The sequence below is a fragment of the Procambarus clarkii genome, chromosome 91, assembly GCF_040958095.1.
Source record: "Procambarus clarkii isolate CNS0578487 chromosome 91, FALCON_Pclarkii_2.0, whole genome shotgun sequence".
NCBI classification, from domain to species: Eukaryota; Metazoa; Arthropoda; class Malacostraca; order Decapoda; family Cambaridae; genus Procambarus; species Procambarus clarkii.
Genome location: NC_091240.1, coordinates 1,652,192 through 1,665,549, shown reverse-complemented (window position 1 = coordinate 1,665,549; position 13,358 = coordinate 1,652,192). Strand labels below are relative to the sequence as shown.

At 41.4% G+C, this 13,358-nt stretch overlaps 1 protein-coding gene across 3 annotated transcripts in view; it reads right to left on the bottom strand.

Annotated features, from left to right (window-relative positions):
* The window catches only part of LOC123773894 (serine/arginine repetitive matrix protein 2), a 24,876-nt gene that overhangs the window by 7,118 nt on the left and 4,400 nt on the right, over positions 1-13,358 (bottom strand). For all 3 annotated transcript variants that reach the window (XM_045767828.2, XM_045767829.2, XM_045767830.2), the window contains exons 2-5: positions 12,084-12,275; positions 10,462-10,699; positions 7,238-10,342; positions 4,001-4,221 (exon numbers count right to left, since the gene is read on the bottom strand). In XM_045767828.2, coding sequence (XP_045623784.2) covers positions 4,001-4,221; positions 7,238-10,342; positions 10,462-10,699; positions 12,084-12,275 — 3,756 coding nt within the window. The remainder of the gene's footprint in view (positions 1-4,000; positions 4,222-7,237; positions 10,343-10,461; positions 10,700-12,083; positions 12,276-13,358) is intronic.

Below are 13,358 nucleotides of genomic sequence, written 5' to 3'. Positions count from 1 at the left end.
CGACGACGTTTCGGTCCGTCCTGGACCATTCTCAAGTCGAATGAGAATGGCCCAGGACGGACTGAAACGTTGTCGTCCCTTCACTTTTATTGTGTGGTTTGGTCAATATATTTCAGCCACGTTATTGTGACTCCTCATCTGCATAATCCTCCTAACATCATTTCAAAATATATTCCCAATATTAAAACAAATTATCCATAATTAAATATTAGGTGTGTAGCCGTAGTGTACATAAATGGGTACGTCAAACTTGATGTATGCAGTTCTTTTAGCATTGTGAAAGAGCTACCATATGCAAATGAGAAATATTTTCATGAAGATTGTCAACTGAAACACAAGGCACTCGCCATGATGAGCCTCATGTTGCCAGTACCATTCTCAAGAACATAATTCTATCTGCAATTACTGCATTTATTAACAGGCCAACTCGTATTTGGATAATGTTTTAGTGATGAGCCATATGACGGCTCTAGAAAATAGCTAGCTCCAACTTCATTCGTTTTGTAACTTAGTACTAATACTAAGCAATCTCACAAGTTTCACTTGGATGTAATTTAATGAATCTAATGAAATGCTCCTTTCTGGAGGCTCCTTGGAAGAGCCCTGTCAACTTCAATCCATGGTAAACCTACCAGGGGACCAGAGGCCAAAACCCAGCCCCCTCTAAAGCTGCACAGGGAGCTCCAGAATACTAGATCATTCAGACCAAGAAAATGCCACCAGAAAGGTGAGCGAGAATACAGACAATATGCAAGGTAAAGTAAACAAAACATTAAATACCAGACACAAGAGGCAAACCACTTTGTGAACCAGTTCACTCACTAGTTAACCTGCATGCTGCCAGGTGGCTACAAACCCAGCTACTCGGTTCCCAGTTGTGATCTATCAGTCATTCAGCTAGGAAGAAGGAAACCCAAAGCCATTGAAAGGGGCCCAAGACTTTTCAATTCGCTATCAACCCATCCTTGACCCATCCTTGTTGAAGCTGCAGCTGTTCCCCTAGGATGCATTCATGAATTTTAACATTATGTAATAAAAACAGGGTTATTCTCATTTATATATTGATATTATAATACTGTATATTAAAGTTCTATGTGCATAGGCATAGGTTTGGCTAGCAAGTATTTATATTTGAAGTACGTTAATGAAGCATTTATAGCGTTGCAGACAGAGGTTATCAGTGAAGCACTGCTCAAGAAATGTTCCATCGTCATCTAATGTGAATTAAGAACTTGATAAACAGCTCAAAATTTTTTTCGATCAACCAGGCTGCGAGCAGCTGCATTCAACAGGTTGGTTGACCAAACCACCAACCAGGAAGCCAGATCAAAGACCAGGCCACTGGTATGTTGATCCCCAGAACGAACAACAGCTAGGTAGTGACATTTTTCCAATCTTAAGGCCACAAATGCCTGTTCTGAAGAACATATGTCTAGACGAATGTTACAAGAAATACAAGCTTTTGTTTTTATGAACTACAAACTACCTTTAGGCTATTACTTCTGTCTATCATAATAAAGGCTTAAAAAGTTAAAACCTGCTAGTGATGAAGTCAGAAAACGAAGTCTTCCCAAAGAGATTAGAAGCACTCGCAGAGAAAAATCTTTAACCCTCAAACTGCGCAAAACATCAAAACGTCAGGTGTGACATTGAAGGGGGGGTATAATTTGAAAAATATTCAAATTATGTAAAAATTACCTAAAAATATTAAATCTCCAACTTATTGGCTTCAGCTTTGTGAAACATCAAAATATTTTCAGAAATTTATTTTAGACAAATATTAAAAAAAAAAAGAACAGTTCCTATTAAATGAACAAATCCACAAGGGCCGTGACGAGGATTCGTTTAAGTCGATTAAGGCAGTGTCTGGGATGCTCATGGACGCAGGTTCGAATCCTCGTTACGGCCCTTGCGGATTTGTTCATTTGATGCATCACGTTAGTGATATCTCTGTGTGTAACAGCTCCTATTAACTGGAACTGATGGATAATGCAATAATAAAGAGATGCAAGCACCTGTCCGACGCACAAAGAAGAAAAGTAGTAAGAAGTGTCCACAGAGTGGATACACAGCTGGTGCCTTTATAGCATTGGTGAGTAATACATAATAACACAACAATGAACTATTATGTTATTATGCTCTATTTTGTTATATATCATATAAATACATTGCCCAATGTTATAATCAGTTACTTTCAACAATGGGATTTTTTTTAGGCCTTTAGTTTTTTCCTCCTTTATTTATTATTTGAATTTGTTTTAACCTTTACATCCTGGAGAATGGATACTCGTCCCTAACTATGTCAAGCCAGAATTAAATTGGTTAACAAATAAATCAGTTACAACTCTCAGAACTAGGATTTGGGGGGGGGGGGGCTGATATTTTCAGATTTCAAACTCTACTTTCCTTGTTTCTTTAGGTTGTTTTCATGATTAGAGACCAGATTAGGGCTTTTTTTTTTTACTTATATAAGTATACCCTAAATTATTATAATTATCACAATTATAGGTATCTATATTTTTTTTTTTGGAGGGGTTACTTTTTCTCGACTTCATTTCTACACACATTGCCCTACAACTTTCACATACTTGAGTACGAATGCCAAACAATGTTTATTACTACATACAGGTAAATTCACGAATTAGAACTGCTTTGTATATTGTCGATAACTTCAACTTCAGTTATATCTATAACTAGAATTTCAACTTACTTCAGTATCCAAAACTCTAGTTTCTGACCGATTCTCACCATTTTTACATAGTGTGCACAGCTGTCTGTTCTACAATCCCTATAGAATTAATTTTTCATAAACTCAACGTTTGGAATTATAAATTTTTGTTTTCTAAATTTGTGCATATTTCAAATGCCACATTGACAATTTTTTTTTACAGTAAACTATTCTGAAAACCTATATTCTAAATATATGAAAATGATTATGCTATTCTGAAAATCATATGCTATTCTGAGAGCATAACAACACTAAATGAACAGTTGGTGAAATTTTTATATTTTTTTTTTTTGCAGCTGATTTCAAAATCTGAAGTTTTCAACATTCAATTTTATAATTATTTTTTATTTTCTTGTTTTTCAAGTTACACTGGTATCATTTAGACAAAGTTAGAGCAATTGTCTACTAGATTATTCACAAAACATTTGAAAGTGCCAGAAAATTTAAAAAACTGAGTTCAATGTCACATCATATGAGGTTTTGTGCAGTTTAAGGGTTAAAAGAGGTCAATGCTCTCCCCATAAGAACAACCACAACCCTGAAAGTGAACATGATAGCAGTTATCCAGGCTATCCCAAGTGACACCTGAGGAGGCAGGAAGACAAGATGCTAGAAACTTAAGAGAAGGGTCATTCATCCCCATCCAGAATAAGACATATGTCTGGATGTCTGAACTCAAACTCAAGACCTGAAAGTTGAACATACCCTGTGCTGAACAAATACACATGTAAAGCTTTACCAAATATACTGTAAATAAGTACGAGTCCACTGCATACTAAAAATAGTTTCAAGGGCTGAAACAAGTCATTTAACTGAAATTTGCAGCCAGAAGAATGTCAAGAAACCGGGTCAGAGAAACCTTCCATGTTTGGTGTTACCACCCATTGACAGTGAGTGTCCCATTGCATTGACTTGTAACAATTCATAAGCCCCTTTTAAGTGAACCTTCAGGTGGTGATTCTGACCTGGAGTGAATGTTGTCTAATGACTGCCTAGTCCCAACATATCTTCCTGCAGATGCTTGAAAAATTCTTTGCAGCACCAGATCACAATGTCAACTGGCCCTGTCTATTTACGAGTTATAAGTGGGATAGCTCAAAAACATGTTTTTACATGTTAATGATGAAAACATAGGACCAAATTATTCTTAACATGCATTTAAAGGCATATTAATATTTTATAATACTTTTAACGAGTAGCTAAAAACAAAAACTTGGTAAGATTTTTTTATTTGGGTATGTCAATAACCATATACCCAGGACTTTGACTTACCTTTTCAAACACAGTTGTAGGTAATTTTGACTTAAAAGCAGATCTTTTGTTGGCACGAACACCTCTAGCTCTCCTCATCACTTTGTTAGAACGCTGAATCCTAGAGCATGGTACACCATTAGCCATAAGACCCCTTTTCAATACATCAGCCCAGGATTTCTTTGGCGTTTTCTTCACAATTTTTGCAGGAGTTTTCCTACTGGAAGTCTTGATCTTTTGAACTGCAAATTAAGAGAAGCTATAAGACAAGTTAATCAACAATAACCCCTAATTTGATCTCTACTCTGGTATGCATGCACACACATTTCTTTGAAGATTTTACATAAAAATATCCTTCAAGTTTGAAAAGAGAAAAGTGATCTTTATGATCACTTTTATCTTTTCACTGGGATGGGAACTGTATGGTCACATGGGTTCAAAAATGACATCTAAAATGCAGAATCTCTATATAATATTGTACTTCAATCTATACACTGCTGATACGATACATTTTGACATTCGGCCAATGCTATATGCAAGGCTTGAGTACAGATGAAAAGCTCCCTTTTAAGCAAGATATTTTGTCTATTTTAACCCTTTGGCTATGACAATTTCTGGGAGGGCTCCTCTTGTGGCTTCCCAAGTTACCAACTTGGAAACTTCCAATCCTTGGGTACTACACCAGGCTCTTTTCATAATTCAGTAACATCTATCAAAAGCCAGAATAAAAATCTGGCCCCTTTCAATAGAGGCAAGAGGAGTTTGTGGGTACTGAATCATGGCAGTAATCCAAATGAAACGGCTATCTTCGATAGCCCTTACACTGGTATTTAGTTGGTTTGGCCAGGGGTTCATGTTATGTGTACAGTGATGGCAGTTCATTGTTATCTTTAGACTTGAATGGACACCTTGCTTGTGAACCTGGTGACCCTTACTCCCTGTTCTCAGGCCTGGTGGTTGTGGGTTGGTTGAAGGGTGGTCAAATTTAGCCCCAAGCCTGCTGCATACCCACAAGCCCATGACATCCACAAGTTTGCTGCTTTGTCTGCTTTCCTTTATAATATGTCCCCAGTAAAGATTTGGGTTCTGAGATCAGGGGCTCTCGGTTTGCCAGGTTCCACCTGGTGGTGAGGAAGTGGAGCTAACTTACAACTGTGTAGACAGCTAGTGTCTACAGAATAGGAATTGTAAATGTCTTAAGTAATTGTTTTTTTAGTGCACTATCTTTCTGGTGGGTGTTTTCATTTGTAATGTACAAAAGGGAGAAGGGGGGAGGGTTTCTACTACATGCGATTCATCAAGTATGCTAACTCCCCAATGCCTTTATTAAGGGGGCCAGACTCTTGTCATGATCTCCAGTAGGCACTTGCGATTCAATAGAGCCTCGTGTGGTACCTAAATTTGGAGGACTACAGGTGAGAAGTTTGAGTAGATATAGAGAGAAGCCCCTCTCCAAAAGAGGGAATTGGTAATGAAACTTTGTGGCCATACACTCCATACTTTAGTGGAATGTAGCCACAATACATTCAAATACAATTTTAGTGGGAAATAAAACTTGTTTAACCCTTGCACTGAGCACTTGTTTTGTGTGCAAACTGTGGTGTATAGTAATAATAATAATAATAAAAGTGTTGAATATAATGAAACGCCATTTTCTGGGCAAGCCCTGTTGGCTCCTCGAAGCTATCTGAACTGAAGTGTGCTATATTAGCTTGGGATATTCAGACACAGGAGTCCTCAGGCTTACCAGGGACCATGAACCAAAACCTGGCCACCTCCGAGAGGTGCAAAGAGCAATGGCCTATGAGCACTTTACATTTAAAATACAGTATGTCCTAATTGCCATCTACCGGAGGACCTAGAAAGGTAGGTGAATCAACACGGACCACTGTGTGGTTAACCTGCGCAATCTACATTTGAAAAGATCAAAATACCTTCCCTAGAAAGAAACCCAACAAGCACTCCTGCTTGTTAGCATCCCCCCCCTCTCCTAAGGGGTATGGGGAGCCAACAGCCCACCACTCCAATTCTTGAACTGATGAGGCCAGAGGTGACTGATTAGCCACCAGCACAAGCTCCTCTTATGAATTTTTGCCCTGTGTAGCTGTTCCAGCTGTGTGTGGTGTGGTGGCCAAGTGTCCTAGTAGTGTACTGGAGCAGCTTGCACTACGGTGACCTTCCCAAGGGGGCTCCATGAGTACTGCCCTTGTAGGCCAGGGTTATCTTCCCTGAGGTGTTCGGGAATCACTTCTCGTTTGAGGACTGGAGGAGTGACTGAGGACCCCAAACTAATATAGCATATATCAGTTCAGATAGCTTCAGTGGGTATAGCTGATGGGGCTCACCCCAGAAAAAATATTTTCTTTCAGATATTGTTAAAATGTATTCCCCTGATCTCAGGAAACTAAAGGAAAACAGTTTGTATGTAGGTTACTTTGGGTGTAATTACAGGATGAGAGCTACATTTGTGGTGTCCCGTCTTCCTGGTACTGTCGTATAACGCTGTGAAATACAGACTTTTTGGCCTCTTCCACCTTTTCACCTAACTTGTTCCAACCGTTTACCACTATTTGCGAAAGGACTTAGTGTGATGGAGAGAGAGGAAATATGGCGATGTTACTGATTTATGATTGCAGGTCATGATCATAGTCACTAAATCCTGAATATGAATAATCTTTCACATTCATTTTCTAAAATACATATAATAAATTCCATGATATACTGAGGCAAAAAATAACAGCTGTGTGTCTCGCTTTGGGAAAGTCATCAGCAGGATCACTATCTATGATTGCTATGTTAATACTGAGGTCCTTACACCCAGGATTTTTTCCAACATGTCTTGTGTACTGGAGATCTTAAGATTGGAAGATGATATGAGCCCCATGTATCCACACATTTTAAATCTTATAAGATAGACCTTAAAGCACTACCGATTGCTGTACGCACCACCGATGAAGCAACCCTGGTCACAGCTGAAGGGTAATCCTCAAGGGTCAAGTCACCAAAAACTGGTTTGGTCAGTTAAGAAATCTTGCATACTGTGCTTTTCTTATTTTTTTTTGTATTTATATTCTTATGGCAGTTCAAACTCAAATGCTGTTCTGTAGCTCCAGAAAATTTTACTTCCACTAATTTTTAGAAGTTTGTATTTTGCTAGGGGAACTGAACAACCAAAAATATTTCTTATTTAATACCAAGCATTCACTTTCCTATCATAAGGGCCATAATTTGGAAAATTTAATGTAATGTAATATTTACCTGAATTTGGAGTAGAAGCTCCAGTTTTAAGTCTCTTGAGTACATGGGGCAGTGGGGTTAAGCTTGCCTTTCTCTTCTTATCCTGCGGAGAATTGATCAAAGAACTGTATGGAGAGCTTACAAGACTCTGGTGAAGGCTTCTCTTTGCATTTTTGGGCAATATTATATGTTGAAGCTGTACTCTCAATGATGAACGCTTCTTCGAAGACGACACTGACAATTCACTCTTCTTGGGAGAGTTATGTGATGCTGAAAGCAATGCCACCTTTTTTAAGGTGGACAATTCAACTTCCTTGGGAGACAGTGGTGATGCCACCTTTTTCGGAGACAATGGTGATGCTACAACACACACTTCTTTTCTTGATAATTTCAGGGAAGCAACTTTTGATGACAATACCTTATTAGGAGATCTCCCTTTCTTGGGAGAAACTTGGAGTAATTCTACTTTCTGGGGGGTATCTCCAGATCTTACTCTCTTAGGGGCATCTTTAAGAAGCTTTGCAATCTTTGTATCAGATTCAGGTAAATCTGCCCTTCTGGGAGTAGCTTTAGGTGACCATGCCCTATTGGCAGTTTCTTTAGGCGTCTGTGCCCTACCGGGGGTGCCTTTAGGCGACCGTGCCCTATTGGGGGCTCCTTTTGGTGATTGCGTCCTCTTGGGGGACCCTTTAGGCGACTGTGCCCTCTTGGGGGACCCTTTAGGCGACTGTGCCCTCTTGGGGGACCCTTTAGGCGACTGTGCCCTCTTGGGGGACCCTTTAGGCGACTGTGCCCTCTTGGGGGACCCTTTAGGCGACTGTGCCCTCTTGGGGGACCCTTTAGGCGACTGTGCCCTCTTGGGGGACCCTTTAGGCGACTGTGCCCTCTTGGGGGACCCTTTAGGCGACTGTGCCCTCTTGGGGGACCCTTTAGGCGACTGTGCCCTCTTGGGGGACCCTTTAGGCGACTGAGCCCTCTTGGGGGACCCTTTAGGCGACTGAGCCCTCTTGGGGGACCCTTTAGGCGACTGTGCCCTCTTGGGGGACCCTTTAGGTGACTGTGCCCTCTTGGGGGACCCTTTAGGCGACTGTGCCCTCTTGGGGGACCCTTTAGGCGACTGCGCCCTCTTGGGGGACCCTTTAGGCGACTGCGCCCTACTGGGGGTTCCTCTAGGCGACTGTGCCCTGCCGGGGGTTCCTCTAGGCGACTGTGCCCTGCCGGGGGTTCCTCTAGGCGACTGTGCCCTGCCGGGGGTTCCTCTAGGCGACTGTGCCCTGCCGGGGGTTCCTCTAGGTGACTGCGCCCTGCCGTGGGTTCCTTTAGGCGACTGTGCCCTACCGTGGGTTCCTTTAGGCGACTGCGCCCTACCGGGGGTTCCTTTAGGCGACTGTGCCCTACTGGGGGTTCCTTTAGGCAATTGTGCCCTACCGGGGGTTCCTTTAGGCGACTGCGCCCTACCGGGGGTTCCTTTAGGCGACTGCGCCCTACCGGGGGTTCCTTTAGGCGACTGCGCCCTACCGGGGGTTCCTTTAGGCGACTGCGCCCTACCGGGGGTTCCTTTAGGCGACTGCGCCCTACCGGGGGTTCCTTTAGGCGACTGCGCCCTACCGGGGGTTCCTTTAGGCGACTGCGCCCTACCGGGGGTCCCTTTAGGCGACTGCGCCCTACCGGGGGTCCCTTTAGGCGACTGCGCCCTACTGGGGGTTCCTTTAGGCGACTGTGCCCTACTGGGGGTTCCTTTAGGCGACTGCGCCCTACTGGGGGTTCCTTTAGGCGACTGCGCCCTACTGGGGGTTCCTTTAGGCGACTGCGCCCTACTGGGGGTTCCTTTAGGCGACTGCGCCCTACTGGGGGTTCCTTTAGGCGACTGCGCCCTACTGGGGGTTCCTTTAGGCGACTGCGCCCTACTGGGGGTTCCTTTAGGCGACTGCGCCCTACTGGGGGTTCCTTTAGGCGACTGCGCCCTACTGGGGGTTCCTTTAGGCGACTGTGCCCTACTGGGGGTTCCTTTAGGCGACTGTGCCCTACTGGGGGTTCCTTTAGGCGACTGTGCCCTACTGGGGGTTCCTTTAGGCGACTGTGCCCTACTGGGGGTTCCTTTAGGCGACTGTGCCCTACTGGGGGTTCCTTTAGGCGACTGTGCCCTACTGGGGGTTCCTTTAGGCGACTGTGCCCTACTGGGGGTTCCTTTAGGCGACTGTGCCCTACTGGGGGTTCCTTTAGGCGACTGTGCCCTACTGGGGGTTCCTTTAGGCGACTGTGCCCTACTGGGGGTTCCTTTAGGCGACTGTGCCCTACTGGGGATTCCTTTAGGTGACTGTGCCCTACTGAGGGTTCCTTTAGGCGACTGTGCCCTACTGGGGGTTCCTTCTAATGTATCTGCCTTATTAGTAATGGCTTCAGATGACTCTGCCCTTTTTGGGGTTGTTTTATGCAGTTCTATCTTACTTAAGGCAACTTTTAATTCCATGTCTCTCATGGGAGAACTTATAGTTGTAGTTACTTGATGAAGACTTCTGGATATATCTGAATTTCTGAGGGAATTTCTGAATACTACTTTTTTAGAAGGTTCAGAATCCTCAACTTTACATGTACTTGGGAATGTTGGCAGTACTTTAGAACTTCTTTCCTTTGCCATTTTTGGAGAATCATCAATATCGGATACAGAATCAAAGGAACTTCTTGTTAGAGGTTTATGATCTGAACATGCTTTTTGTTTGGGCGAGCCATCCTTGTCATTCTGGGCATTTGGCGAGCCATCATTAAGCACCTTTGGTACAAGAAGACCAAGACTACGAGCAATATACGGTTTCACTGGTGTTGGACTACGTCTCCGCAAAAGGCTCTTAGTTGGAGTATCTATTCCGCTTTCTTCTGCAATGGCTATATTAAGTGGGGGAAGAGATATGCGCTTGGACTTCCTCGCAGCCGAATGAGAACTCTCAGAGATATTTAACAAGGTTAATGTGTTGGGCTTTTCCCCTTTACTGATTGGTGTATCAGGAGGTAGTAGCTTATCAAAATGTTCTGGATGGAGCTGTGGGCCAAAAGAGACTCTCTTCCTCTTGGCATCTGGACACTCTTGAATAATGGCCTCAAACCCTTTGCGTTTCATTCCACTAGAATCTGAAAATTTAAATCCTAATTCAAGCTTAAAAAATTATTTAAAGACACTGTACACAATTCTAATCAAAACTAATGTGAAAATATTTCACCAGTAGCAATATTTTAAGTGTTATGCTTACCACTATTTACATTATGATGACTGATTGGTGACTTGGTTGTGGGCGTTAGTATCTTGTACATTAGTTGATCATTTCGGGAGGAACTGGCAAAGACAGAACCTTCTGGGTACTCCCATCGAAACTCTCGTTCCTCGACAGTAATGATATCCCTGTGTTCTAATACACTAATTTCTTCTGTAGCCATGGGTATTTTGTTTAATATTGTTGGGCTCACTTGTGACAGATTTGTCAAAAATGCCTGAAAAGAAATAAACACAAGTATAGTAGATTTCAGCATACAGCCTTCTACAAACATTAACACTATCGCCGGCGCCATGCGCGCTCAGCAAACTTTGACGTCATGGGGCCAATGAAGCGGGCGAGCGTGCAGCGACGCCTAAATGTGTATACTCGTTTCAGTTTTCTCACCTTAATTCTTGTGCTACGTCATTCGTTTTGGTATCATTGTGTTCGCAATTAAATTCCCTGCAGATATATATGCATATAATGTCCAATAGCCTGGCAAGACTCCCCACAGCAAAGCCTAAAGTCGGAAAAGTTACCCATGAACGCACAAAATCAGTACAATGTTTACACTCGTTTCAGTTTTCTCACCTTAATTCTCGTGCTACGTTGCTCGTTTTGGTATCATTGTGTTCACAAATGAATTCCCTACAGGTGTATATGAATATAATGTACAAAAGCCTGGCATGCCTCCCCGCAGGAAAGCCTAAAGTTACCCGTAAATGAGCACCAATTTGTACACTGCAACCTAATGTGTATACTCGTTCAGTTTGATAACATCAATTTTCGTGTTACGTCTTTCATTTTGGTATAAAATTGTTCGCAATAAAAAGGAACGTATTTTAAAACTAGTCTCATAAAAATAGAGCAATAACTGGAATTTTAACAAATATTTTAATTCTTGAAGTTCATCATAATTATTTATATCTTTCCAGTCTTCTGACAAATTTTTGTGTTACATCTTTCATTTTGGTATCAAATTGTACGCAACGTATAGGCGCACATTTTAAAACTAGTCCCAACATAATAGCACAATAAATAGAATTTTAACAAATATTTTAAAATTTTGACCAAAAACCGATTTTTAATCATACAAGTGTTTGGACATCAAGTTTCATCTTTCATTTTGGTATAAAATTGTGTGCATTCTAAAGGCGCTTATTTTGATACCATCCCGAGGTCGATTGGATAAAAAATGAATTTTATATAAATATTTTTGCAGTGGACGCAAGTCCGGTCCAAAGCTAGGATTCAGGAGAAAAATAATGAATGCGAGTCCGGTCCAAAGAGACCGATAGTGTTAAGCACACAATCATAACTTTATCATTGACTCGTGCAGTTTGTATAAATTATTCTACCTATTATATACAAAACTAATAAGTCCTACCTATTATATACAAAATTTATTGTATATAATAGGTAGGACTACTATAGAAGGTCTGGAGATTACCAGTCACGTTATTGTGACTCATCGTCTGCATATGAAGATTACCAGAATTCCCCAATGAAAGAGCTGGTCAGAATGTTGGTCAGATGTTTTAGGAATTCAACAAGGGATGGTCGAGTACATTTGGAGCACATAACAATTTACTATAATGTAAACGAAAATATATAATCACCTTTCCTTTAGAATCCACATCAATCTTACAGTGAAGTCTGGACACAGTTGATAGGTGGATTCTAATGTCACAGTCCTGATTGCGGCCAATAGTGCAACTTGTGTAAGTGAGTGGGAATGGGGTGCCATCTTCCCCCGTTCGCATAATCACAACTACATGGCCATAGATCTTCATTGTTTTATTCAACAAAAACTGCAAAGTTAAAAAAATGACATTAGAGCACATTTTAGTATTCAATATTGATGATACATTAATCTGAAATCTACTTACTGCAGCTAATTAAAAAAAGAAAAAAGAATGCATAATTTTGGTTTCTCTTGCAATATGTACATATCCTATTATCACTGGCAAGATAAAATATTTGAAGGATAAAAGGTTAAATTTACATGGGTAGTAAGCAGGTCTATAGAATAAATCGTTTAGTAACTTCAATTAACATGTGAATTACATATACAGTAATTATATATACAGCGAAGTGAAGAGAAGAGCTCAGTCCCCCAGGGTACTGTGCTTGCTCCAGTACTTTTTCTCATCCTCATATCAGATATAGACAAGGACACAATCTATAGTACTGTATCATCCTCTGCAGATTACACCAGGATTTTCATGAGAGTAGACAAAATAAAGGACACAGCAAACCTCCAATCAGATGTAAATCAGGTCTTTCAATGGTCTACAGAAAATAATATGGTGTTTAACGAAGATAAGTTCCAGCTCACGCGCAACGGAAAAAAATGAAAATATAAAATCGGAAACCATGTACAAAACTCAGTCAAATCATAACAGAACGAAAAGGCATTGTAAAGGATTTGGGTGTACTCCTGTCGCAAGACCTTACCTTTATAGAACACAAAGTAACTGTCACAACTGCAAGAAAAATGACAGGTTGGATAACAAGAACCTTTCACACTAGAGATGCTATACTGATGATACTTTTCAAAACACTAGTGCTCTCTAGAGTGAAGTACTGCTGCATAATGAAAGCCTCTTTCAAAGCTATTTGAGAAACTGCCGACATGGAGAGCGTGCAGAGAGCCTTTACTGCTAGAATCCGCTCAGTAAAACATCTAAACTACTGAGACCGACTAAAGAGCCTAAATCTGTATTCTCTTGAGTGCAGGCGGGAGATACATAATAATTTACACATGGAAAAGAGTAGAGGGGTTGGTTCCAAATCTGCACACAGAAATAACAACACATGAGACAAGAAGGCATGGCAGGATATGCAGAATATCCCCATTGAAAAGCAGAGGTGCAACAGGTACTCTCAGAGAG